We start from the raw sequence: 24418 nt of genomic DNA on the forward strand, positions 1-24418 counted from the left end.
GTTTGAACACTCAAAATAACCGGTAAAAGCTATTGCTTTCAGTGATTGCTTTTGCTCAAATTTACTTCATGAAGCCAATGAATACTGATTTAGAATAAGCAAATTTTTTGTTGTAATGCCCGTGATCTTCAGCGTCTTTTATCACAAACTATGCCGGTAAACTACGACAGTATTTTGTATTTGCATCAAGCACAGCAACTATTGATTGAGGTTGATTGTGTTTTATATTGGATAAATATCGCTTAATTTAAGGTAAATGGCGAAGAAGTTTATTAACTTGTTGCATTAAGAGACTTGGTTCAGTAAAGTAACAATAGTAGTTTTGTGGTATTAGTTATGCTTTTGATATCAAATATCAGTTGATATACAGTAGACAGTAGACAGTAGACAGTAGACAGTAGACAGTAGACAGTAGACAGTAGACAGTAGACAGTAGACAGTAGACAGTAGACAGTAGACAGTAGACAGTAGACAGTAGACAGTAGACAGTAGACAGTAGACAGTAAGCAGTAGACAGTAGGCAGTAGACAGTAAGCAGTAAGCAGTAAGCAGTAAAGAGAGCAAATTCGTATATAGCGCAAGCAACTTTGTGGTAGAATTCAGAGGATAATCCTTATTGCTAAAGCTTAGTTCTGTTGGCTCTTTCCTCACAACAAACCTATCAGTGTTGACAAAGGGAAGCACAGGTAATGTTTGTGAACCCTTCTACCAATAATCCCTACAGGTCTACTATGTATCCTTCAAGACAATGCATAGTGCGTTTCCCTCTTTCGGTACTTTGCCTATCAGGAGTAGACGTTCGCGGAAGTTGGCCAACAACAGATACCCTTGTTTTACGCGATTCAATAAGCGACATCAGTCTTCCTTCTACCAGCCAGTTACTCACAGAGATAAGATCAGAGAGAAGGTTCTTGTCAATAAGGACGTTCTTTTTTTTTTCTTTTTTGCTTGTGTGTTCTTGTAGAGTACCCAGAAGACAGATAGACAAAAGAGAATCAGATGAATCAAGTATTGAAATGTATGCTAAATAATCTCAGCCTTTTGATTTGTAAAAAAGAGACACCATAGTATTGCTTGATTTGAAGAGACGTGGAGACAGAGACTAACAATATTAGCTACATAAATTTAATGCTACATAATACCTTTTTTTTTTTTTTTGCATTTAAGTCTTGAGAATGAGAAATAAGATGAAAGAAAGACCAAAAAAAAGGTTCTTTTCTAGACTCGCTTTTTATCATTTACACTTGCTTTGTTCCCATGCTTTAGAGATGAGATCTTTTTGTTTATATTGGCTTCATTATGATGAAAAGAACTTTTGATGGCATAAACAACTTTGTTGATTTGTGTAACTTTCAAAGATCAATTTGCTCTCAAGTATGTAAAAACTATACAAGTCTATATGCTTATTGACAATGTATTATGGCACACAGACAAGATAGAATCTATCATTTATCACTATCTGAAAATATTGTTCTAAAGAGAAGATAGCGGATACTTTGTTCTTACTTGTATCACAAAGTAAATCGTTTGTTTACATTATGTTGATTACTCAACTGATAGTCGAAAGTAACGCCTAGGACCAGTCTATGATCTGTTTACATCAATGAATACGAGTTTTGTTACAAAAGAAAGTTTTGAGTTTATCAAGGTTTTATTTTTAGGGAAAAGCTAAAATAGCTATTTCTTATTTACTTGGTTTTCATACAGCTACGTATACAAGATGTAATAGTTCTATGGTCTGTGATTGCAGTTTCATTGAAGAATAGCTAGTGTTGCTATCTCTTTTTGAGTTATTTTCTAGCAAGGAAATACAAGTTCATTGCTACTTTTGTGAGATGAAATCAAAGACAATTGGGCTCTTTTTTTTTTTTATACAAAAGAAAAGAAAGATATTTTATTATATACATGGGAAGTCTTCTTTAGTTGTGAATAGATTGGAATAATGATTTTTCTGGACGTTTGAGTAAGCTTATATATCTTGCATGATCCTCTGGCTTTTCTACTATCCATCGTTTCTTCATCTTCAATGCTCTGTCTTTGTATCTATCTCTGGTTTTCTATATAAAAATAATTCAGTACATGCCTATCTCAGGCAGTGTTTACCTCATCAAGCGCACGCCATTTGTCTGCCAGTAGTTTACTAGCTGCATTGACTGTGGTCAGATGGGGATTCTCTCTTCTTAGTTGTGTCATATTTTCATTAGAAAACAAGATAAAACCATTATTTGGTGGTCTTTTAGGTCGAATAACCCCATTTCCTCCTGACTGTATAAACAATTGCTTCATTTGATTTGCTTCTTCTTCAATTTTAGCTTTGGATTCCTAGTAAAGTGTGAGTAGTTATGTACAAATATGTATTTTCTTTACACTATCAAGGCCACGCCATGCTTGTGCTACCAAATGACTCAATTCATGCACTGTTAATGTTGGATTCTCTTGTGCTAACTTCCTTCTAGTCTTTGTATTGAACAAGATAAACGGATTAAATCGATGCAATGGTCTTCTCTTCTTTTCTTGTAATAGTTTACTGAGTGAAATCTGTTGCTCTGTAGGGTGCTTTGTTTTGTCAGATATGGGTCTATAGACTGATCTTGACTGGTATATTCCTAGTTTCTGTTGGTCCGTATCGCTATCACTCTCACTCTCATACAATAGGCGCTTTTGCTTAGTGATGGTAATATGGTTTCCCTTTCTTCTATCAATGTCGATTGTGCGTCCATAGTTATCTATATTACGGTAATCCTCCATAGGCATCTCTTCAATATCAGAGAATTCAGATGGGTCTTGCTTGGGTAATTTGGCCTTTGGCTTTGGTAAATAGACATCAGAAAAGATAGCAGGCAGATCAGTGCTTTTTGTCTTTTGTTTACTCTTTAGTTTTTTAATTGGCGCTTCATCTTCACTATCAGATAATTCAAGTGGATTGATAAAAACTGGTTTCTTTCGTACTGTAGCCATATCATCGTCATCGTCATCATCTGAGAAATCAAATAGCTTTGATGTGCGAGAGAAAATACTACTTGACTTAATTTCTGGTGAATAGTCCATAGGTTCTTGCTTGATAATGGGTTCTTTTTTGATAAATGAACGTTTAGGAGCCACAATATCCTCTTCATCTGAACTATCAAATAAGTTGCCAATGGCACGACTAAATGAACTGAGAGACTGGTGTCGCTTGGGAGCTGGTTTGTCATCATTTGAACTGAACATTTTACGATAGATTTCTGGCTTCACATTGTTTACGACTGGCTTCTTATTGAGTTGGTGTTGACTAAAAATGCTGTCTTCTTCATCAGAAGAGAAGTCAAAATAGTTAGCTGTTTTGCCAGAGAATATACTACTTCGATTCTTAAACAATGTTGAGCTGGGTAGGCGAACACTCGTACTTGATAAGGGTGGGCTTTTAAGGATGGGCTGTTCTGGAGAGTCTAGGGGCGCTTCGCCCATTAGCTGATCAACAGGTGTTGTAACAATTGGGTCTGCAGGGCTGGTTACTTGATCATCAAGAAAGGGTGTTGGACTACCTCGTGTTGATAAGGCAGGCGGCTCAACTTCATAATGAGGTGTTGGTTCTCGCTCTAGTTCCTGATCGTCCAAGTCTATAGACAATAAGTTAAGCCGGTTATTTTAAGAGCAAGTCTTACCATCATAACGATTGATTCTCGTAAAAGTAGCAAACATACGTCGTGGTTCACTTGCTCTTTCCTCTTCCTGTTTCGTTTTGGCCTTCTTTTTCTTAAACGCAGCTCCACTGTTTCTTTTTAAAGAAGGGGCTTCTGACATATCATCATCTTCATCAGAGCCATTTTTACTGGGTATATAGGCATCACTATCATTCTCTTCGTCTACTTCACTGTCCCAGGCATCTAATGGTTGATATAAATAAGTGCTTTGACATTTCTTACAGAATCTATAAAGTAATTTAGTTCAAGTAAAGCAGTAATAAGGCTTACGCTAAGCTTTTGTTCTTTGATTCTTGAGATTTGCTTGAGTTACAAATAGGACACCTTAGTGTGATTTGGTTCATAAAGTGTAGTTTTAAAGATCAAGAAAGGGAAAGAAAAAGAAAAAATTGTACTGCAATTTTAAATGACCGCCATCAGTATCACACACACACACACACACACAAATGGTAACACAACAAGAAACTATTGGCATATATCGACAACAAAATAGTTCAGCGGTATTTTACATAAAGAGAGAATTAGAGCCATGGAATGTATATACTTGGACTTGAAAGGCTTTAAAACGAAACAATAAACGAAAACATGGATCTTCAGATATAGTCTTGTGTATTCGTTGTTTTTTTTTAGCATTTCATTAGGCAATCAGAAAGAGCAGAGAACAGAAGAGTAACAGCCATTAACCAGCATATGCACGGATACAGACACTCCCTCTTAAAGCCATACAATTGAATAAACCAGCGATAATTGGCTAGGCAAAAAGACTGATGTGTCTGTATCCATTGGCGTGATGCTATAGGTAGGGTTGTGTAGAGCCTTTCATCAAAGCTCTTTTTCTTGGGTGTATTAGTTTTATTAGATCATTTGAAGGACATTGTATTTTTTAGAAAAAACTTTATGTGTCTTTAGTATCGAGCAGTTTGCAAATTCTTCTGAAAGTGATGGAATTGACTGTAGAGAACATATTGAAAAATGGAGTACCAAAATGAAAGGTGGACTGTAACAATGCAAGTGAGGCATGAAGTCCTAGCATATCCCAACATCAGAATAACTCAACCTCAAGTAGAGAGTTTTAGGGCTAGAAATCAACCAAAGCTTGTTACGCATCATTAGTTGGCCATTTACAAGACAATTTTATTGATAAATACTAGAACACACAAAGATGATAGGAAAAGCAATAACAATAAAGAACAAATGAAGAGTGAGATTTGCTATTTCAAGATGAACAAACAAAAAAAGATCAATAAAGAGTATCTCTCAAAAGGCATAGATAAAAAGAAATAACAAGTAACAAGAAAAACCGAATGCAGATAATACACATATGAATTTCAACGAACATACTAATCAAAGTAGACATACCGGCCAAAGAAATAGTTATAAAGTACTTGTATCAACAAGAAGCAAACACTTTGAATTAGGTGTATGAACACAAATTGAATTTTAGGGCTTGTCTCAATACAAAATATTAATGATTTTGCTAGATCATAGAAATGCTACTGTACCTTTTAACATGAATATGTCTTTTACTATAAAGAAAGTGTGTAGCCGAATTGAGAGTATGAATTCATGATAGTTTTCACCATATTTAATGTATATTCGAAAGGCTACCTTTCATATATCATAAATTTTCTAAACATTTTGACGTTTTTCATAAGTAAATATTCCCTTTCTTTAATTTAATCAAACCAAGTGCCTTACTAACATAGTAATTTATTTAGATAAGTAATTTGATATTTACTCATGTAACAGAAACACCAGGTAAACAAATGCTTTGACAGTGAAAAAGACAACAACCCATGTACACCTTTGTCTATTTCTCAGACCAATAAAGTCAACATTAAGTCCGTTTGTATGCGTATAAATACTCTATATAACTACAAACAATGTCTGCTAACATTCATGGTATCTTTGGAGTTGATTTGGACCAAAAAAAAAAGTGGCATGTAAAATTTGGCCAAAAGCCATTTTTGACCAAAGGGTATTACTCTGGAAATCTCGAGTTTGACAACTCTTTGAGCTTCTTTTCGACGCTGCAAGACAAAAAAGGAAGCTATCAACAAGCTTAAGTACTCAAAATGAGCACCAGAGGCTGTAGTTTTTAGTGCATGAGTTTGTTTGCCAAGTGTGTTATGAAGATGACATGATACAAGTGGAGAACCTTGTAAACATGTCGGCCTATTTTCTCAATATTTTGCTAGCAAAGCTGCTGTGTTCTCTACATCAATAGACTCAGAAAGCCAAGTTTTATAACTTTTATTATTACACCAAAGCAAATTGAATCCGTTTCAATCATCGCCCATAGTCATTTCTACCTTGGTAAGACAGCGTCGATCATTCCCCTCTTAGAGTCATATCAAGGAGAAGTTTCCCCCATCCCTTTTTTTTAAAAATGACAGTGTTTTTTTTATTGAGTATATATATATATATGAAACTAGTTTTCCAATACAAATCTGAATCTAGGCTTACCAGCTCTGAAATCTTCAAGAGCCTTGTTTACGTCTTTCATAGAATACTTTTGGAGCCAAGGTTTGATTTGTTTTTTTTCTGCAAATTTAAGCATATCTTCAATTTCAGCAGGAGAACCAATAGCAGAACCATGAATAAAACATTGATTCATCAACAAAACAAAAGGTGAGATAGCAGGGAACTTCCAACGAGGAGCATTGACGTTAAGGAAGTAACCATTACCACGGATAAGAGCGAGGTAAGTAGACCCTAACTAGATTAGATTCTTTTCTTTGATGTATGTCAACTTACATTCAAAATCAGAGCTACAGCCAGTACAAAGAATATGAGAAAACTTCTTTGTGTATCTCTTCAAATCTTCAGGGTCACGGGAATTAATATAATCATTACAGCCAAGTTCCTTGGCAACTTCACGCTTATGATCACCGCTAGAGATAGCAACCACCTTGGCACCCATGGCTTTGGCCCAAAGGACACCATAATGGCCTAAACCACCAAGACCCATAATACCAACAGTAGATTCAGAATTGACATTTGCACGCTTTAAGGGAGCATAAGTAGTGACACCAGCACAGAAGAATGTGGCAGCTACTTCATTTGACAAATGATCAGGGATCTTAAAAGCAAAGCGACAATCACCTCTCCATTTATCAGCATAACCACCATAGGTTTTATCTCCATTTTCCCACTTGGAGTTGTAAGTAGTAACCATATTACGGAAGCAAAGGTTTTCGTTACCAGACTTACAATGGTCACATTCATGACAAGAACCACATTGAGCACCGACACCAGCACGGTCACCAACCCTTAAATGGGTAACATTTTTACCAACTCTTGTAACAATACCAGTGATTTCATGACCAACAACACAAGGATAGTTTGTGGATCCCCATTCTTCACCTTCTTCAAGTGTGTGGACCTAGAATAAAAAATATTAGCGATCTGACCAAACAAGAGGCTTCTACTTACATCACTAGCACAAATACCACAGTGAGTGATGTTCATTTCGACACAATCTTCTGTCCATTGTCTTAATTGAAGTTGAACCCTTTCAAGAGGTTGATCTTTGGCAACACCGGCCCAAGCATTGAAGGTATCGTTTTCAGCAGACATTTTATTATTATTATTATTATTATTATTCTTAGAATATCGAAACAAACCATGGAACCTTTCTCGCTTTATATAAGAAAAAAAACAGGCACTCAATCTCAGCCTCTATATCTGGAAGTGCGATTACGTTCATTATCAGTGCAGAGAAGATCATGCTTTTTAATTTTAAACATTGTTTTACAAGAAAAAGGAAATAACCTTAATTAATAACCGTCAGATTTTGTTTTCTCTTTAATTCAACACAATCTTTCAATAAAGCTATGTAAAATACGTTATACTATAGAGGGGCCTTGTTCGTTTAAGGTGCCCTATTTTTTTTCTTTTTTTTTGCTTCAATATGTTGACTCTTATTAAAGTCGATAGAAAAGTATAGAAAACCCTGAATTTGTCAAATTAGGAAAGTCGAAGACGTAAATCCATTTCCTTATGCGTTTTGCTTAGTCAACATGGTTTCGAACTTTTATTTTATCTTTTGGATATGCTCAGAAGGCGTCACACGTTATATTATTTGTTTATCATCCCAAGTGTGCAGTTGGCACTAGTCAGGACCATGCAGGTTTTCACCATACTATAATGAAATTTCCCAACAAACAGCTTCTCTTTTACTGTATTCTTCTTTTATTTTAAGTTTATAGTATAGGTAGATCTGCAGTAAAGGAAGCTAATTTGCTTTCAAAACTGAGAATAAAAAAGCATTGATATACTAGAGATTCTTCAACACATCACAACGTAGCAAGCTTCAGGTTGAGGCGCATTGTTGCAGACGTCTGTGAAAAAAAAAAAGTATCATGACAATAAACTAAATAGGACAACACACTTTGAATAAACCTCGGGAAGAAACGAATCTCAACATCTACTATTTAACTTTAACCATTTAAATCTCAAAAAAAAAAAACCCCCCAGAAATATTGCTCTTCTCAAACAAAAAAAAGACTGCATAAAATGAACAAACAACGTTTACATCATTGGTAAAAGCCCCATTGACATATCTGAATTAAAGTCCAAAGACTCTCAATTATCAATCTTACCAGATTTTATATAGTTCAAATAAACTCTACATGAAAGAAAACTCCAGATTGTGGATCCTTTTTTTTTTCTTGTCTGATCGAGTAAAACGAAAGCCTAAGGTATGTCATCAAACTTAATTCATGCTTGTCAGTCTTTGAACTGAATCCGAAAAAAAGTACTTGTCTTTGTTATAGACTTATTGAACAACCTCTCAATTATTTGTTCAACAATCTATGAATTCATTCGAGTCGTATGACTGATATCTATTTTAAATGCTCTGATCTAAGGCACAGCAGGAATTCGTTTCTTGGTCCATTGCTCTTTTCTATTTCTGAACGATGCACAAGTTTGTCATATTAGCCAAAAAAACAACTCCAAAACAAAAAGCAAAGTGACATTGGAAGTAGATCGGCAAAGGATATGCAGAAAAAAAGAAAGACAAATCAGAACCACTCGTCAACCAACATCAAACAAAACTGAAACTGAAAATCTATTAAGGAAAGTGTGAAAAAATATCACGATTTAAAGACATACATAGATCTAAAACGCGTAAATTCGTGAAAGAGAAATATCAGCCAGATAAACCTAGCAAAAGGCGTATTTCTATCAAATAACAAAGCTCCTTATAAAGTGTATAAATATGCATGAGCTGATAAGTTCGTTTCTTTCAGGGCAAGGTGTCATTGATTGCATTAAATCACAAAAAGGTCCTTTTGAAATGAATACATTTTCTTTAAGTAAAACTATACATAAAAAGTGAGTATAAAACCAATTTAACCACATATAAACAGACTTAATGCTGCCTTTCAGAGACTAAATAATATGTGTATTCGCTTGCTCTTTAATGAATACAATCTCATGCATGTTTTGATCCATCTAAATCGTTTTTGCGGTCTTTTTTTTTTAAAAAAAAAGATCATCTAAAAGAAGAAAATACCATTTGTATATAAGATTTTAAACTAATCATGCACTGTAATATAACGACAAACTTTTTCTTGCATGCGTCAGCATCAATCTAAAATCTATACATTTTGTACGGAGCAAATGCTTTCTTTTTTCGCTTGCCTAATATATAATATACATCTTTTTCGTTATATCACAGAGCTGTGATAGTTGCTTTTTTTGTATGTGTTAGTTATTAAACAGTTTCTAGTTTGCGTTTACCATTATGGTGAGCTAGCGTCATCTATATGACAATTTTCAATAAAACATAGTGACGATTATTGGTCTTGGAATGCTACCTATGTGCAAATCTTTGATTTCTTACAAAAAAAGAGACAATGTCTATAGAAACACAAGAGTCTCGGGTACCCTCTGCCTTTTATATAAATCAGAATGCGAATACCTTTAAATAGCTATAGCTTGCTCATTGGGATAAATTTTGTCTTTCTTGAGCATCAAACTATAGTGAAAACGCACATCTTTTCTTCATACTTATCATGAATTCAGCCATACCACTTTTGATTTCAACGACCGAGCTAGCTTATATGTGCTTGCATAAGCCTCTTTTATAAGAAAGGGTTAATTTTTCCCCGATTTTGTATCAAATCAAGTACACATATAGGCCAACAATTACACTATGGATTACACACCATTTTTTTACATTACCAAGAAAAGAAAAAAGCAGGTAGAGATGTTATATACACTCTGTAGTTTCGTTTTTTCTTTCTTTTTTTAAGGAAAAGGAAAGTTACTGATTTGCATGAATGCCATCTTCTCCTAGGTTCAAAGTCAATTTGCTACACAAAACATATTTTGTAACTACCGTGTATGTTTTGAGTAACTACATGAACCGAATTAAAAAAAAAACCATAGAAAAGAAAAGGAGAATAGAAAGTAAGTTGAGCTCTGCTTCAATTCCTCACGTTTTCTTAGATTGTTCCGCTCTCAATTAAAATCCAACCATGGCATGATTTTAAGTTTTAAAGTCGCAATAGTTTTGCAAAAAAAAAAAAAAAAAAAAAAAAAAAAAGACATATGCCTCTAAATTTTTCTTAAGGTTATGAGATACTTTTCTTTTTTTTAAAAAAAAGAAGGGATTGTAATACAAGGTAGGAAAATGAATGCTCTGATTTGAATGAGATTGTTGTTATAGACAATCCTTCAATTTAAACCTCAATGTTCAGCCAGGTTAGATACTTCGTGCTCTTAGTAAACATGACACGTCTCCTTTACTGATTCATATATAAAGCTTGTAAGGGATGATTAATCTCCACTCGTATAAAACAGTCAAAAAAAAAATTGAAAGGTTTTGAGCGTCATAGGTATATAGCCTTGTTGCAAAGTAATATACTCTGTATCACAAAGGTCCCTTTCATTACAAATTACCCTTGAAAGTGACTTAGTCTGTTTGACAGCAGACTACATTAGAGCACGTGACAGTATGAATATAATGCAAGAGGAATAAGATAAGCATTTTTTATTACATACAACAAAAAAGGGAAGTAGCTATTTCTTAGATAATAATTATACATGGTCTAAATATGATGAGCATCCGATGCAATAAAAATAATGAAGGTATAAGGGCTGTAATGAGTGTATATGTATATATAAGGTTTTCGTTTGTTGAATATGAGTGCTTAAGGATAGAGTCTACATGTACAAGTTTCCAGAACAATGCTATAAGTGTATACATAGTGAGCCATAAAGAAGAATTATTTGACAGATAATTAAATCCGACGACGAGCGATACTATAGGATAAGCCATTGCACATTAGCAGCATTTTTTCAATGTCAATATAAACAGGGCATTGAAAGAATTGACTTTGGATCCAACTAGATGAGTTTTTTGACCATAAACTTTCGATGTGTTGTTGAGCAATAGGGTCAAGAGTAACCCAGGTACAACCATTAGCGTAAACCCATTGAACAGAAGCCATTGTTTTCTTTTTCTTTTTAGTTTATCTGATAAATTTTAATCTGATAAGTAGACAAGAAGAAAAAAAAAAGGAGAAGAAACAAAGTATCAGGTCCTTTTATACTTGGTGAGATTAAAAGGAAAGGGGAGATCTATTTTTATGAATATTAGGCTTTCGTTACATTCTATCTAATAAAAGAGAAATATGTCCTAACATGGTACTCGTATTTTGCCACAAAGTGACACTTTCAAAGAGGCTTTATTATACATTAAATGTGGTACACACTATTTAATCATCCTTATATCAAACAGTCAATCAGCTGGTCTTTTAACTACAATTAAGGTTTATATCGCACAAAGTTTTATCGGATGAATGTGATTACAACAATTGAATTCAAAGGGCCCTTGCCATTTAAAAAAAACACAAGGCAACGTTTGATATATATGATTACATAAACACATTATCCGGTTAAATAGATTCAACTTTTATGTCAAATATGTAAATTATGCCCCAATTAACAAATAAAAGAGAAAAGATCAACTTCACAATGCTTGGTAATACAACAACAGATTTATTTTTAGACTTTGTCCTACTTATTTTTTTGTTCTGAATGATGCCATTCTTTTTGATTATAGATCTTTTAAATGTAGCTCACTTCAATTAATAACAATGATCAACATTTTATCTTTTGTATACTGTTGTATCTTCTTTGGATTATTTTTTGACTTGAGAAAAAAAGAAGAGACGGCTCGCTTTGACATGGTTTGATTTATTTATATATCGCATGGTTGCACATCAGGTAAACTTTGTTCTTGTTTTGTTTGGCAGTGTATTACTTGAAATTTTACTATTTTTCTTTATGTTAAAGTTTTAATATACAAGCCTTGATTCATTTAATGTGATTGCATGTATCAATTGTCGCTTGACTATATCATGAATCATGACAAACTTACGATAAAGACTTTTGTTCTTTGTGCAATGATCGAAAACGCCTTTTGATTCTCTAAAGGCTCTCCATTCTCACTGAATAAGTTGAAAGTGATCGAACAGCCCAAAGTTGTTGTTTTCTTGTACAACTACAAAATTTAATTTTATTATTTTTAGAATTGTCTAAATGTACATTTAGAGTTGCCTAATACACATAAGACAGAGCCACATCGTCACCATAAGTTTTTATTAAGCATTGTATAATAAGCCGATAAAACGAGCCCGTTTATCGTGGCCTTGAATTCCTATGTTCTGCTCATGACTCCGAGAATATACTAGAATATGAAAGAAAAATTTAAGGCTCCCTTTGATTTCTTGATTTAAACTCAAGCATTTAGGCACTTTAACAATTCATCAAGTTGTAAAGAAAAAATTTTTTTTCTTCTTGCTCTTGTCATGGTCATGTAACAACAGGGCCTTGTAGTAATAGTTTATATTTAGTTAAAAACTGATCGAACACAACAATAAGCACTTATAAGGAAGTTTACCGAGAATTAGAAAGCATTCACATTTTTTTGATTGGCTGGTACACTATAGTAACATATTCAAATAAATTAGAAAAAGCATGTTGCGACAGATGATGAGGCGCTTCATTTGTTTGTACAACTACAAAACCAAAACTTTGTAGCTAGAGCTTAAGTGTTAAAATAGATTTGCGCTAAAAATATCGGGTTAAAAATAGCCATTGTGAAAGTACTCTGAAGAAAAAAAACTATATAAACCCTCTTTGCTTTTGTACATGATTGTACCCCTTTTTTGAAAAAAAAATCTTACTGTTTTAGCAGTACATATTTATTGACGCATTGTGTTTATTTATTAGTTGTGTTTTATATGAATGAAGTTTCTTTTTGCTCTTTGAATTACCCTTTTCCTAAATTATATCAGACATTATTTTGGTTCTTAAGGTATAAAGATCTACTTTGCATCGTGGATGCCTACATAGATTTTCTTAATGCAATCGCGTTAATGAAAACTTGTTTTGTACACATTTGTTTCTGTCAAAATAAACAAGTTTATGCTCGATAACGCGCTATACTGTAAGACACCCCGTCGCACAGAAGCATCATATGTGGAATGTCAACGTACACAGGTTTGCGAAACATTTGAGAATTGATCCAATTTGATGAGTTTGAGGCCCACAATCGCTCGATATTGTCTTGTGCTTGATTGTCAAGAATAACCCAATTGCTTCCATTTGCATAAGCCCATTTAATTGTTGATGCCATCAAGTTGAAATAAAAAAAAAATAAAAAATGTTGTCTTTATATATATAGATACCGAGTCTTTCAACTCTAAAATCTATAAAACGCAGAGCCACTATTTGCTTCCTTATAAAGTTATGCTTTTTCCATATGGAGACAATGGCTTGAAGATCCTGCGGCAACTTGTATATCGAACGATGTATAAACAAGAGAGAAATAGATCAATACAAAGCATCGAATTACACTTAAACCTTTCTTTCTTTTTATATGCGAAATTATCTCTATTTGTCTGTTTGCCATATTGTTTTCAATAAAAAAAACAAAATGAATTGCTGTTGAATAGAATGTTCTTCTAGATCATCGAGGAATCGGGAAATAGTGGCGAAGCGCACAAACATTAAATGACGTGCATGACCCAATTTTAGGATTCTTCCAAGAAAAAACTCTATTAAAATGACAAACTAAAGACAACTATATTGCTACTTGAATAAACCATGTACAACTAAATGATAACAAAAACAGTGGTTAAACAACAAGAAATCAATTACAAAAAAAAAAAATGTAACCGTGGCTCAAATACTCCTTTAGCGTCATCCATTACACAAAATGGCTAATGACCACAAAAGAGTTGCTCAGTTTTCTTTTTTAGCTGTGGCGAGGTAGAATGTTCCTATTTAAGGTGACGATAGACCTTATAAAAATAGACTTACAACATGTATTTAAGAAACGTCTTTTTTAATATCCTACTTTTCTTTTTACTTTTTTTTTAAAAAGAAAATGGGTTCTATTCAATGGGTTTATGCCAATGGCTCTTCTTGGGTTACTCTTGATTCTTTAGCACAAAGCCATATTGAAAGTTTATGGTCACACAACTCTTCCAGCTGGATACAAAGCCAATCCTTCCGTTGCCCTGTCTATGTTGACATTGGACAAATGATGCTCATGTGTAATGGCACTTGCTACAGTATTGCACGTCGAAGAGCTTAAGCCAAACATTATTTAGATTGTGTATTTATTTCTCTTGCATTTCTTTATGTATATATATATCATTGCACATACGTTTCATTCCTTCATTTTAGACTTATGCCTTTATGCTCTTTTTATATGCTATTTATGAATAAATATGGACTTTTTTTTTTTTTTTTTTTAATTAGATATCGTTGCCTTTATTATTCACAAGATAATCTGTAATGATCTAAATAGGATGTAGTGTATAAACGAAAAAAAAAAAATGGAATGATGATTGTATAACAAAGAAACTAAAATTCTTTAATGCTTTCTCTTCTTGGAAGACTTCTTTTCTTCTTCATTTCTATATTTCTTATTGGCAATAGCTTGAAGTTGACGTTTTCCATGACAGTTGGGGAAATTAGATAAATCGTAATAAGCAGGCGCAACTTCGAGTAACCAGTCTGCCTTGACTTCAATACATGTTCTGATATAATTACGTGTGGTCAACACAAATTCATTATACAACACCCATTCAGGCTTATGGTCCAAACACGATGAAGGATGAAGTTGTACAATTTGATTATCCTTGACAGTCAAATAATGACCAGATCGTTCGAGATGAGCGACTTGCATAAAGTAACCAGCAACAACAGCCCGTCTGATGTTTGTATAGTAAGATCGGTTCTCAAAATCAGTAGACACTAATTCCAAATCATACTTTTCCATGGTTCTCATCAACTGGTTTCTCACATTGTCTGCAGACTTGAGTGATCTGTGATTTAAGAAGTTATCATAACACCAGTTGGGGTCTTCGTAGTTTGTCTTGTAGGCATGATAAGCGTTCAAGAGGGTCAAGTGGTCACCGTCAGCATGAGCAAATTGAGCCTTGGCTTCATCAGCAGCCTTACGAGCATTGTTGGGACGAACCCAGATTTGAGGTACAGAGAGTAAGGCAGCAATAGAGAGGATTTCATTGGAGCAGTTGTAACTAGGACTCTCGATCAACATCTTACTCAATTGAGGATCAAGAGGGAAGGCAGACATAAGTTCACCGGTAGGTGTCATTTCACCATCGTCATCAAGAGCACCCAAATAGTTCAAGAGTTCAAGAGCACGCATCAATGTTTCAGGGGCAGGAGGATCCATAAAGTCAAAATGGACAAGATCATCAATACCAAGCTTCTTTAATTGAAGAACAACGTTGCCCAAGTTACTTCTCAAGATTTCAGGGTATGTGGTCTCAATCAATTCTTGATTAAAGGCATTCTCAGTATACAGACGGAAAGACTTACCAGGTCGAGTACGACCAGCACGACCAGCACGTTGTTGAGCAGAGGCTTTGGAGATGGGAGAGACCAAAAGGGACTCGACACGAATACGAGGATTGTAGACCTTTTGCTTAGCGAAACCAGGATCAATGACATAGACAATACCATCAATGGTAAGTGAAGTTTCAGCAATGTTGGTAGACACTACAATTTTACGGCCAGGAACACCGTTGCGTGGAGGAGGAGCAGATTCAAAGATCTGTTGTTGTGCGCGAGGAGGTAATGAAGAGTAAAGGGGAACTACCTTAAGAGGACCAGCACCTTGGCTGCGGATCAATTCATCACCTTCCGCTTTAATTTTGCTTACTGCGGTTTCAATTTCTTCCTCACCCGTCAAGAAGACAAGAATATCACCTTCAGGTTCACTGACGTGAATTTGAAGGCAGGTACGAATAGCAGCTTCAAGATAATCACGTTCAGGTTCAGGAGTATAAAAGATTTCGACAGGGAAAGTTCTACCAGGTACAGACTATGACAAGCTTAGTTGATTGACCTTTTTTTTCTGAGAGAAACACACTTACCAACAAAGGAGCATCATCAAAGTACTTTTGGAATTTACCAGCATCCAATGTAGCTGACATGACAATGACTTGCAAATCTTTTCTCTTCTTACAGATTTCTTTCAAAAGACCCATCAAAATATCAGTATTAAGTGTACGTTCGTGAGCTTCATCAAGAATCACAGCTGAATATCTGCTCATCAAAGGGTCAGACATGGCTTCACGCAAAAGCATACCATCTGTCATATATTTCAAGAAAGTGTTGGGACTTGTGTTATCTTCAAAACGAATACTGTAACCCACTTCTTGACCTAACTTGACGTCCATTTCATCAGCGACACGTTGAGCGACAGACATGGCAGCCACACGACGAGGTTGAGTACAAGCAATCATCTTTCCTTTCAAGTGAGGCAATTCATCATAGGCTAAAAATTGGGGGATTCTTTACACAATTAAAAAAAAAGTTTGCATAGAAGCCTATACTTACTGTGTTGTTTTACCGGAACCAGTTTCACCAACAAGAACAACAAACTGGTTTTTGTGTACCATGTCCAAAAATTCTTGACGTTGAGCATGAACAGGAAGTTTGCGTCTACCTTCCAAGATCTTTTGGTATTTTGCAGAATAAGCCTTGCCGGTAAAAGGGTTTGTAGTAGCATTTTCAAGCTTCTCTGCTTGTTTAGCAGTTGTATTTCTAGGAATCATTCCCTTAAAGGGATTGCTATTATCTTCCTTGGTGTTTAAGTGAGCAAGATAAGGGTTGTCTGTCATGAGTAACGTTAGAGTAAAGAACTATAAAATATTTTTTAAGACAAAAAAAAATAAGAATAAAAAAGGGACTGTCTTTTTTTATACAGTCACTTGATAGTGCATAAACATTTATTTCAATGATGGTATTGTACATGAAAAAAGTATTCTATTGATGATGAGCTTTAGAAGTATGATTAGATGAAGATGGGTGTTCTATTGCAGCAGGAAAATCAGACTTCTTTTGTCCTGGCCACAAATAGGATGAGGCCCAATTTGCAATATGATTAAAAATGCCAGGACTCTTCGTGTGATGAGTGGATTTGTTGATATCAGTCGCTGTTTGATGCATTGTCACTAGAGCTGGCTCTGCCACATGGCTCTTTTCTTTGTATGAATGAATAGTAGATATTTTTTCAGTTCGAATACTTTGTCCAGCAGTAGGTCGATCATAAAAAGAAGGCTTATATTCTTTTTGTTTTTCTTCTTCACACATAGGAGATTGTGTTATATTACTTATAGAGCAAGTTGAATTAGAGGAGATAGAGGAGACATCGTCTGTGTCTTGATCAGACTGTGATTTCTTTAAGCGAGCAGGTGCAATCTTCTTGATAGATGATCTTCTATAATAAACATGGTCTACATGAGATGTGACAATGTCATCTGTATCTGGATCACTGCTGCTGTATTCTTCTTCTTCTCTGGCAGCTTCTTCAGCAGTAATGGCTATGCATTGTTCCACTTGAGTATTAAACCTTAATTTAGGTTGACGGTGTGTTGCTAAAACAGCAGGTGAGACAGCCTTCAATTCTTCATTTGCTTCTGAAAGAGATATTGTACGATGATGATGGTTTTTGTTGAGTGGGTCAAGTTCTGTTACTGAACGCTTCAATAAATCAACTTTAGTGACCTTCTTTAAAGCTGGTTTTAGTTTAGGTTTTTGTTGCTCTTGTAGCATTAATCCCAATGTATCTGCAGCAGTTGCTCTTCTAGGTGCCAAAAATGGATCTTCTTCTTCTTGAACTACTGTATGTAATGGTCCATAAAGCCAGGTCACATCACTATCTTTTAACCTACCCAAAAAAAAATCAACCCTGGTCTCTCTTTCTTTCTATTTACCAATTCAATGTTTGAGGACTTATTGTCTTGAGGTTATTTCGTTGCTTTGCCCATGTTCTCCAAGACGCGTTCTCTAGTCGAATACCATCTACCACTTCTTTTTTTGTTTTGTTATAACTCTCCAAGAAACAGCTAAATCCATTTCATCAAATTGATAAGACAAATAATCAACACACATTTCTGGTTGTCGTACATTGCGCTTTTGCTGTGATTCAAAATCGTCTTCAGCTACTGGTTTTTTTAGCATTGCCCCTGCTGTTGCTGCTGTTACTTTGGGAGCCATAATGTGAGAGAAAGAGAGGGAAAAAAAAAAGAGAGAGGAAGAGAGAGAGAGAAAATGAAGCTGATTAAGCGTTGTTTAATTATAATTCAAAAGCAGCTGCACACAAGTTTTCCTTTTTTTTTTTGTATTGGAGAAGCATGTCTTTCCTTTTATTATACTTTTGATTCTCCCTATCTTTTTTTCTCTCTCTCTCTCTCTCTCTCTTTCCAATATTTATTTTATCATACTCCAAAAAAGAAAAGAAAAACTAGGATCTTGTTCAGGAACAAACCGGGCAATCATTGTTTCGTATTTTTTTTTTTTTTCAAAAAGAGGAAAGAAATAAGCTGTATTTCTATTGGTGATTTCTTTTATCTCTTTCTCTATCCAGATATTTATAGATGAGAAAATGAGAATTTAACTGAAAGCTGATTTCTTTGTGTTTCTTACATACACTGAAGCCAATATCAACTATTCTTCTATCTCACTCTCTCTAAAAATATAATCCATTGAATTTAAGCCTTTTTAGTACATGCACACACGCTCACACACTTGTATTGCGATTGAACCAACCAAATATGTTTAAAACAAACGTCAGCCCCCAGTGACACTTGAACCTTAAACATGGGCAAACTCCGATTACGATATAAATTGGTAACACATTTTATTTCTCCTCTCTTCTCTTTCATCTTCTTTTTTTGTAAATATTTATACATATACATACATAATGAACATTGTTGCACCTCGCCCAAAGAAGCCCTCATCATATACCACTGCCAGTGACATATGGACAGAAGAAGACAACGAAGCTTGCCAAGAACTTCGACAAATTCTTCTTGCTTCTCATTCCACTATGATGGAAGATCTTAATATCATCCGTACTAGCAACCCTTTGCCTCATGATACTTGCTTTGTACCTATTCATCAAACTGTTTCTCACTTGTCTGTCACTGATACCACCACCACCGCCAAACTCAATCGTCCCAGATCTTTCAGTGTTGGTGACTCTAGAAATAATTACATCAGTCTTGTTCATTAACTTATACATATACAACAATGAAAAAAAAAGAAGAATTTATATATATACAACTGACACACACACACACACACACACACACACACACACACACACACACACACACACACACACACACACACACACACACACACACACACACACACACACACACACACACACACACACACACACACACACACACACACACACACACACACACACACACATATATACATTATCATGTACATAACATCAGCATGTAATTGTTCCCTTTCCTTTTTTTTTCTTTTTTTATATACATTTTATATATATATTATACATAATATTTATAGATATTATATCTTTCTTTCTTTTTTTCTCTTCTTTCATTCCTTTCCATTTTATATTTCCTATTGTTCATACTCCAATTCTAAATACAATGACACACGTTTGACATGTTTTTATAATACAGTCAATATTCGAATCCTTAAACATTTTAAATAAACAAATAACTCTACAAGTCGCGTCTTTTTTTTTTATTTTATTTTTGAATAGATTCTTGAAAGTTCTTTACGGCTATTCTCAGCCAATCAAAATTATGTTTATCCTTGTCAAAATTACTACTTGAGAGTGCATAATAATAGTTTTTATTTTTGAAATGTCTAAATCTACAGATGTCTTAAATAATGATGAAATATTTATAGTTAAATTTTAGCATCGACGAATTCACTCCAACACTTGACTTCATCGGGAATCTTTTCAGCTGTACGAGGTTCATCTGTACGATGACGAACACAAGCATCGGCAAAGAGAACGGCCACCTTAGAATCATTGATCAAAGGAATACCAAAATCAACAGCAGCACGACGACAGACATAGCCTTCATCCAATTGGTCAGGGGCACGGATCTTGGCAAGGTGGATCACGAAATCAATGTTGTTGTCCTTGAAATGCTTGTTTAACACACGCTTGTCTTCGGCACAGGCAGCAATAGGCAAACAGACAGAAGAAACACCGGCTTCCTTTTCCAAAAAGAGCTTGTCTTGTTCGGTAGGAACAAAGATAGGATGACCAAGCTCGTTATGGAAGGTTTGGGCAATATGCACATAGTCCTTTTTGTCAGTCACTTGGTCACCACCGATCAAGACACCGGCACCACGAGAAGGAATACGGAAGTTTTGAGTGGATTGAATGGCGGCCCAGAAAGCTTGGTATTTGTCTTTACCGAAACAAGCAACTTCACCTGTCGAGGCCATTTCGACACCCAAGAAAGGATCAGCACCTTGAAGACGAGTCCAGGAGAATTGGGGGACCTTGACGGCTTGGTAACCGTACTCCTTGGCCATCAAATCAATAGGTTCAGGCACATTCTTACCAGCCAAGGCACGAGTAGCCACATCGATAAAGTTGACACCAAGGACCTTGGAAACAAAGGGGAATGAACGGGAAGCACGCAAGTTACATTCAATGACCTTGAGAAGAGGTTCTTCTTGACCAGGGATGTCTTGCTTGATGATTTGCATGTTGAAGGGACCTGTGATTTCAAAGGCACCAGCCACCTTATCTGCAATGTCCTTGAGACGGCTCATGGTTTGAGGAGAAAGATCGCGAGGAGGCAGGATCAAACTAGCATCGCCAGAATGAACACCAGCATTTTCAACGTGTTCAGAGACAGCATGAACCAAGACAGCACCCTTGCTGGCAACACAATCCACATCGATTTCTTGAGCGTTTTCAATGAACTTGGTAATCACAACAGGATGAAGAGGAGACACATTGGTGGCATCAGTCAAGTTGTGTTTGAGAGCATCAGGGGTGTAAGCAACATTCATGGCAGCACCAGAAAGAACATAAGAAGGACGGACAAGGACAGGATAACCGACATCTTCAGCAAAGGCAAAAGCAGCTTCAACGCTCGTCAATTCCTTCCAAGCAGGTTGATCAACACCAACCTTATCCAAAATCTTGGAGAATTGGAAACGATCTTCAGCAGCATCAATCATCAAGGGTGAAGTGCCGAGAACATTCATCTTGACATCATGCAACTTCAAAGCAATGTTCTGAGGAAGTTGACCGCCCACACTTACAACAATACCCTTAGCTCCTTCCAATTCTGCAATATCCATCACACGTTCAAAACTAAGTTCTTCAAAGTACAAACGATCACATTCATCAAAGTCAGTAGAGACAGTTTCAGGGTTGTAGTTGACCATGACTGTCTTTTCACCTTGAGCACGCAAAGCCCGACTGCAAGAAACACCACACCAATCAAATTCTACAGAAGAACCAATACGGTAGACACCAGAACCCAAAACCATAGTACCATGTTCGTCGAAACTGACATCGTTCGTGGCAGCATTGTAAGTCGTGTAGAGGTAGTTTGTATGAGCAGGGAATTCAGCAGCAACTGTATCAATACGCTTGACGTGGGGAACAATGGCGTTTTCTTTACGAAGAGCACGGACAGCCAATTCTTCAGCACCGATCAACTTGGCAATCTTGGCATCGGAGAAACCAGTTTTTTTAGCATTCTTGAGGAGATCGACAGGCAATCGTTCAATCGAAAGTTCACCAAGACTAAGGTGAATGTTGGCAATCTTTTGAAGCTTGTGCAAGAACCATTTGTCAATGTTGGTAAGCTTGTTGAGGTGATCAACTGTGTATCTATCACGAACAGCCTTGTCCTTGTTCAACATCACTTGACCAAGTGCAAACAAACGACGATCAGTAGGGTTAGCCAAGACATCATCCACATCTTCGAAGGGAGTAGGAAGACCATCAAAACCAGAAAAGCTAGGATCCACTTGACGAATAGCCTTTTGCATACTTTCTTCAAAAGTACGGCCGACAGCCATTACTTCACCCACAGACTTCATGGCAGAACCAATGTGACGATCAACGTATTGGAACTTGGAAAGATCCCAACGAGGAATCTTGGTGACGATATAATCAAGAGAAGGTTCGAAACAGGCAGTGGTTGTCTTGGTCACAGCGTTTTGAAGACTAGGCAAGGTATGACCGAGAGCAATCTTGGCAGCAATGAAAGCAAGAGGATAACCTGTAGCCTTAGAAGCAAGAGCACTTGAACGACTCAAACGAGCATTGACTTCAATGACCTTGAATTCTAAACTCTTGGGATTAAGGGCATATTGGACATTACATTCACCAACAACACCCAGGTGGCGAATGATCTTGATGGCAGCAGTACGAAGCATGTGATATTCTTCATCACTCAGTGTTTGAGAAGGAGCAACGACAATAGATTCACCTGTGTGAACACCAAGGGGATCAAAGTTTTCCATGTTACAAACAGTGATACAGTTGTTGGCAGAGTCACGCATGACTTCATATTCAACTTCTTTCCAACCCTTCATGGAACGTTCAACCAAGAGTTGAGGGACAAGTGTCAAAGACTTGGTGGCAAGTGTACGGAGTTCTTGTTCATTATCAGCAAAACCGGAACCAAGACCACCCAAGGCAAAAGCACAACGAACGATAACGGGATAACCGATTTCACTAGCGGCCTTCAATGCCTCTTCAACGGTATCGACAGCAGTTGATTGGGCAACAGGGACGTCAATTTCTGATTTAATTTAAAAAAAAATTAGATGATCTGTTATCTCCTGAGTTTCAATTGTATACATACCATTAAGAGCCTTTACGAACAAATCACGGTCTTCAGATGTGATCAAAGTTTTAATTGGAGTACCGAGAACTTTAATGTTCAGACGTTCCAAGATACCGGAACGATCGAGTTCAATACCACAGTTCAAGGCAGTCTGACCACCAAAAGTAAGTAAAATACCATCAGGACGTTCACGTTCCAAAATGTTGGAAACGTATTCGCAAGTAACAGGCAAAAAGTAGACCTTATCAGCAAGTGTATGAGAAGTTTGGATAGTGGCAATGTTGGGATTGACCAAAATGGTTTTAATACCAGACTCACGCAAAGCTTTGATGGCTTGAGAACCTATGTATATTTTCATAAGACATTGCTACCAAGAAACAAAAAAGCTCTTTTTGTTTTTACCTGAATAATCAAATTCACCAGCTTGACCAATAGAAAGACCACCAGAGCCTACAATGAGTACTTTCTTGACATTGACAAGAGGGACATTGGAGAGGATTTCTTCAGAAACCTTAGCAGCAGCACCTTCGCGAGAGGAAGTAGGAGGAGCAATGAGACCAAAAGATTGAGTGGAGGACATGTTTACTTAATTAAAATGTTGTCAATGTATGTTTTATCGAATGCCAAAAGACCAGAAGTAATTAAATTAAAAGCAATATTCATATAAATATTACAAAAAAGAAGATTGTTTTTTAATTTGGGAGTTTGTTGTCAAAGTATTAAATTGATGAAGCTTTGTTTTTCCCCAAAAAAAAGATGTATGTTTTCGAAGAGAAAAAAAGAAAAAGAGATAAAACAAGATGTGGTTCAAACATTTTATATGCAAAGAAGCATTTTTTAGTGGAACAAAAAGTGACTATTTTAAGCGGTTTCTTTTATTGTGAGTCATTGTTGGTCTCCATGATTTGTATAATCTGCATCCAAGCGGAGACGGCTTTTTTTTTCTGAAAAATCTGCTCTCTTTTATCACTATAAATTTTTCAACTATTAATATTCTACTCGACAAAAAGGTGGCCCATATCAAACAATTCTTTCATTTTTGGTTTGTACGTGCACGAATTTGATTTCTAGATGACAGCTTCAAAAAAGAAGGATGTTGTACAGACAAAAAGATTTTTTATTTCGGCCATTAAAACGATAATCTTATCTAAAAGTTTTCAACTTCAACTTTGTAAAGTGAAAAGTCCGCAACGGGCTGCTTATAATTTTAAACTTGTTAATTCTGTGGACCATTAATAGCAAGATGACACTAAAAAAGGAAATGTCAAAGATTCATATCTTTATTTTAATCAAAATTATCATTGACAAGAGAGCAATTGAAAGGTTTAATCATCTATTGGTTATCTATATTTCTGGTTTAGGCCCAATGAAATTGCTTTATGACCATACTATTTGAGCGAACTACCAACATTTTTGATATTGTTATAATAATTCAAAGTAGCTCAAGTGATCAAAAAATCCTGATATATATATATATATATATTCTGAACAGAAGTAGCCGTGCCCTTGGACCGTTTGAAAATCCAGTATCAAAAGTTTAATTCTTTTGTTTAGAGAACTGATCAACATAGC

At 35.7% G+C, this 24418-nt stretch overlaps 10 protein-coding genes across 10 annotated transcripts; 3 read left to right on the forward strand and 7 right to left on the reverse strand.

Annotated features, from left to right (window-relative positions):
* Positions 1–2242: 2242 nt before the first annotated feature.
* On the reverse strand, positions 2243–3537 carry B0P05DRAFT_194798 (uncharacterized protein). Its single transcript, XM_051573190.1, has one exon. The coding sequence runs from the start codon at positions 3445–3447 to the stop codon at positions 2341–2343; it is 1107 nt and encodes a 368-aa protein (XP_051432552.1). The 5' UTR covers positions 3448–3537; the 3' UTR covers positions 2243–2340.
* A 2577-nt stretch (positions 3538–6114) lies between these two features.
* On the reverse strand, positions 6115–7544 carry B0P05DRAFT_514268 (chaperonin 10-like protein; the record flags this gene model as incomplete). The annotated part of the gene is made up of 3 exons (XM_051575673.1): positions 7119–7544; positions 6441–7068; positions 6115–6398 (listed from the first exon to the last, which is right to left on the reverse strand). The coding sequence occupies exons 1-3, from the start codon at positions 7260–7262 to the stop codon at positions 6115–6117; spliced, it is 1056 nt and encodes a 351-aa protein (XP_051432553.1). The 5' UTR covers positions 7263–7544.
* A 3137-nt stretch (positions 7545–10681) lies between these two features.
* B0P05DRAFT_551532 (uncharacterized protein) lies at positions 10682–11236 on the reverse strand. The gene has a single exon (XM_051579369.1). The coding sequence runs from the start codon at positions 11144–11146 to the stop codon at positions 10937–10939; it is 210 nt and encodes a 69-aa protein (XP_051432554.1). The 5' UTR covers positions 11147–11236; the 3' UTR covers positions 10682–10936.
* A 1683-nt stretch (positions 11237–12919) lies between these two features.
* B0P05DRAFT_194842 (uncharacterized protein) lies at positions 12920–13494 on the reverse strand. Its single transcript, XM_051573191.1, has one exon. The coding sequence runs from the start codon at positions 13336–13338 to the stop codon at positions 13126–13128; it is 213 nt and encodes a 70-aa protein (XP_051432555.1). The 5' UTR covers positions 13339–13494; the 3' UTR covers positions 12920–13125.
* A 591-nt stretch (positions 13495–14085) lies between these two features.
* On the forward strand, positions 14086–14453 carry B0P05DRAFT_551534 (uncharacterized protein). Its single transcript, XM_051579370.1, has one exon. The coding sequence runs from the start codon at positions 14092–14094 to the stop codon at positions 14299–14301; it is 210 nt and encodes a 69-aa protein (XP_051432556.1). The 5' UTR covers positions 14086–14091; the 3' UTR covers positions 14302–14453.
* A 9-nt stretch (positions 14454–14462) lies between these two features.
* Positions 14463–16886, reverse strand: B0P05DRAFT_495285 (P-loop containing nucleoside triphosphate hydrolase protein). Its single transcript, XM_051575371.1, has 3 exons — positions 16581–16886; positions 16115–16535; positions 14463–16062 (listed from the first exon to the last, which is right to left on the reverse strand). The coding sequence occupies exons 1-3, from the start codon at positions 16862–16864 to the stop codon at positions 14584–14586; spliced, it is 2184 nt and encodes a 727-aa protein (XP_051432557.1). The 5' UTR covers positions 16865–16886; the 3' UTR covers positions 14463–14583.
* A 30-nt stretch (positions 16887–16916) lies between these two features.
* B0P05DRAFT_605143 (uncharacterized protein) lies at positions 16917–18137 on the reverse strand (the record flags this gene model as incomplete). Its single annotated transcript, XM_051583337.1, has 5 exons — positions 16917–17089; positions 17144–17268; positions 17416–17913; positions 17960–18016; positions 18055–18137. 5 exons carry the CDS (start codon positions 18135–18137, stop codon positions 17010–17012), a joined length of 843 nt encoding a protein of 280 aa, XP_051432558.1. The 3' UTR covers positions 16917–17009.
* An 811-nt stretch (positions 18138–18948) lies between these two features.
* On the forward strand, positions 18949–19260 carry B0P05DRAFT_474792 (uncharacterized protein; the record flags this gene model as incomplete). The annotated part of the gene is made up of 1 exon (XM_051574804.1): positions 18949–19260. The coding sequence occupies one exon, from the start codon at positions 18949–18951 to the stop codon at positions 19258–19260; it is 312 nt and encodes a 103-aa protein (XP_051432559.1).
* Positions 19261–19443: 183 nt separating this feature from the next.
* Positions 19444–19743, forward strand: B0P05DRAFT_551540 (uncharacterized protein; the record flags this gene model as incomplete). The annotated part of the gene is made up of 1 exon (XM_051579371.1): positions 19444–19743. A coding segment is annotated over exon 1 (173 nt), but the record flags the coding sequence as incomplete, so codon positions are not given.
* A 155-nt stretch (positions 19744–19898) lies between these two features.
* Positions 19899–23836, reverse strand: B0P05DRAFT_620293 (large subunit of carbamoyl-phosphate synthase). Its single transcript, XM_051583432.1, has 3 exons — positions 23249–23836; positions 22865–23188; positions 19899–22801 (listed from the first exon to the last, which is right to left on the reverse strand). Exons 1-3 carry the CDS (start codon positions 23424–23426, stop codon positions 19923–19925), a joined length of 3381 nt encoding a protein of 1126 aa, XP_051432561.1. The 5' UTR covers positions 23427–23836; the 3' UTR covers positions 19899–19922.
* Between the last annotated feature and the right edge of the window lie 582 nt (positions 23837–24418).

The sequence above is a fragment of the Gilbertella persicaria genome (assembly GCF_025201335.1).
Source record: "Gilbertella persicaria strain CBS 190.32 chromosome Unknown B0P05scaffold_34, whole genome shotgun sequence".
Lineage (NCBI taxonomy): Eukaryota > Fungi > Mucoromycota > Mucoromycetes > Mucorales > Choanephoraceae > Gilbertella > Gilbertella persicaria.